General features: G+C 37.6%; 1 protein-coding gene across 1 annotated transcript; it reads right to left on the bottom strand.

Moving 5' to 3' along the window:
* Window positions 1-333: 333 nt before the first annotated feature.
* Window positions 334-759, bottom strand: LOC115222315. The gene has a single exon (XM_029792497.1). It carries the CDS (start codon window positions 757-759, stop codon window positions 334-336), a length of 426 nt encoding a protein of 141 aa, XP_029648357.1.
* Window positions 760-1,557: the final 798 nt, after the last annotated feature.

Here is a 1,557-nt window from a genome sequence, read left to right on the forward strand (position 1 = left end):
TCTAGAAGGGCTACTACCGAATTTCGACATTGAGTGCTATGCAAACGCTAAAATTGGCTGTCATTGTTTTGTCATCATCATCCTTTGACCAACCTATGGTTAGTCGGATCTCCCTTTACAATCCCTTTCCACACTACACGGTCCCTCATTTTAGTGTTCAGATCTCTAATATCCAGCACTGAGTCCCGAGACATAGTATCTGGAAATGTCAGTTTCCTGCAGAAAACGCTTCCAGAAGGATGCCATAGGAGCAGAGATGATATAACCTCTTTCTCTGCTTGTAGCCGTTTCTGTTTTAGCTTGAGGGATATTTGTATCAGATTTCTGTAGATGTTAATAAGTGTTCGGTGTGATCTCCAACTGATGTTCCAGATCTTTCTGAGCAGATTGGTTCACCCTAGTTGCTTTTATGAGAGCCAATAAGGTCCAGGTCTCTGATTCGTAGAGAAAGACCGGCTCAATAAGTGTTCTAAATGTTTGAACTTTTAACTTGTGTGGAAGGTTTGAGTGCCAGATCTTATCAAGTCTGTTACATGCATTCCAGGCAAGAGCTTTGCAGATGCGAAGGTTCTTTTGAGAGTCTGCTATGTGAGATTCAAGATATTTGAAGTCGTCAACGTTTTTGATTGATATATTACTGAGCGATTTAAGTTCAGTGAACTTGAAAGAGGTCGTGATAAACTCTGTCTTACTCTCGTTCCAGTAAAGGCAGACCTGGTTTGCTGCTGCTTTCAATGTTACTTCAAACAGACTCACCATTGTTTTGTACCATTGTATTGTACGAGAAAGCGATAAATCTGATAGTCTATCAAGTATGTGTGTATGTGTGTATACCTAAAGCTTCACGAGGCTGCTGCAGGGGGTGGTGGGGAACCATGCTGTACTCTTTCACTACAACTTTCTCTCACTCTTTCTTCCTGTTTCTGTTGTATCTGTATTTCAAAGGGCCAGCCTTGTCACACTCTGTGTCACGCTGAATCTCCTCGAGAACTACGTTAAGGGTACACGTGTCTGTTGAGTGCTCAGCCACTTGCACGTTACTTCCACGAGCAAGCTGTTCCGTTGATCGTATCAGCTGGGACCCTCATCGTCGTAACCGACGGAGTGCTCCTATATGTGTATATATATATATATATATATATATATATATATATATATATATATATAAGGCAAATAAGAAAATGGAGAGGATAATCAATCGCCAAACATCAACCTGTAGTCATTCATTTGTATCTATTAATTGATTACAATCATAAGTATAAGTAATCAAAATAATCAAATGAATTAGAACAAATGAGTGAAAAAATACTAAGCTCTTACGGCTGTTTCTAGTATGGGGTTGCCCCATAGTAGAAACAGCTGTAAGGGCTTAATATATTTCACTCATTCTTATTCATTTATTCTTATTCATATCTTCCTTTTTATTTATCTATTTATTTACTTGTTTATTTGATTATTTCATTTGTTTATTTTGATTACTTATACATATTATTGTAATCCATTAATAAATAGATATAAATGAATATCTACAGGCTGATGTTTGTCGATTGATTATCG

The sequence above is a fragment of the Octopus sinensis genome, linkage group LG19 (genome assembly GCF_006345805.1).
Source record: "Octopus sinensis linkage group LG19, ASM634580v1, whole genome shotgun sequence".
NCBI classification, from domain to species: domain Eukaryota; kingdom Metazoa; phylum Mollusca; class Cephalopoda; order Octopoda; family Octopodidae; genus Octopus; species Octopus sinensis.

Coding starts and splice junctions, on each gene's coding strand:
- LOC115222315 (XM_029792497.1), bottom strand. CDS start 759: ATGGTGAGTCTGTTTGAAGTAACATTGAAAGCAGCAGCAAACCAGGTC.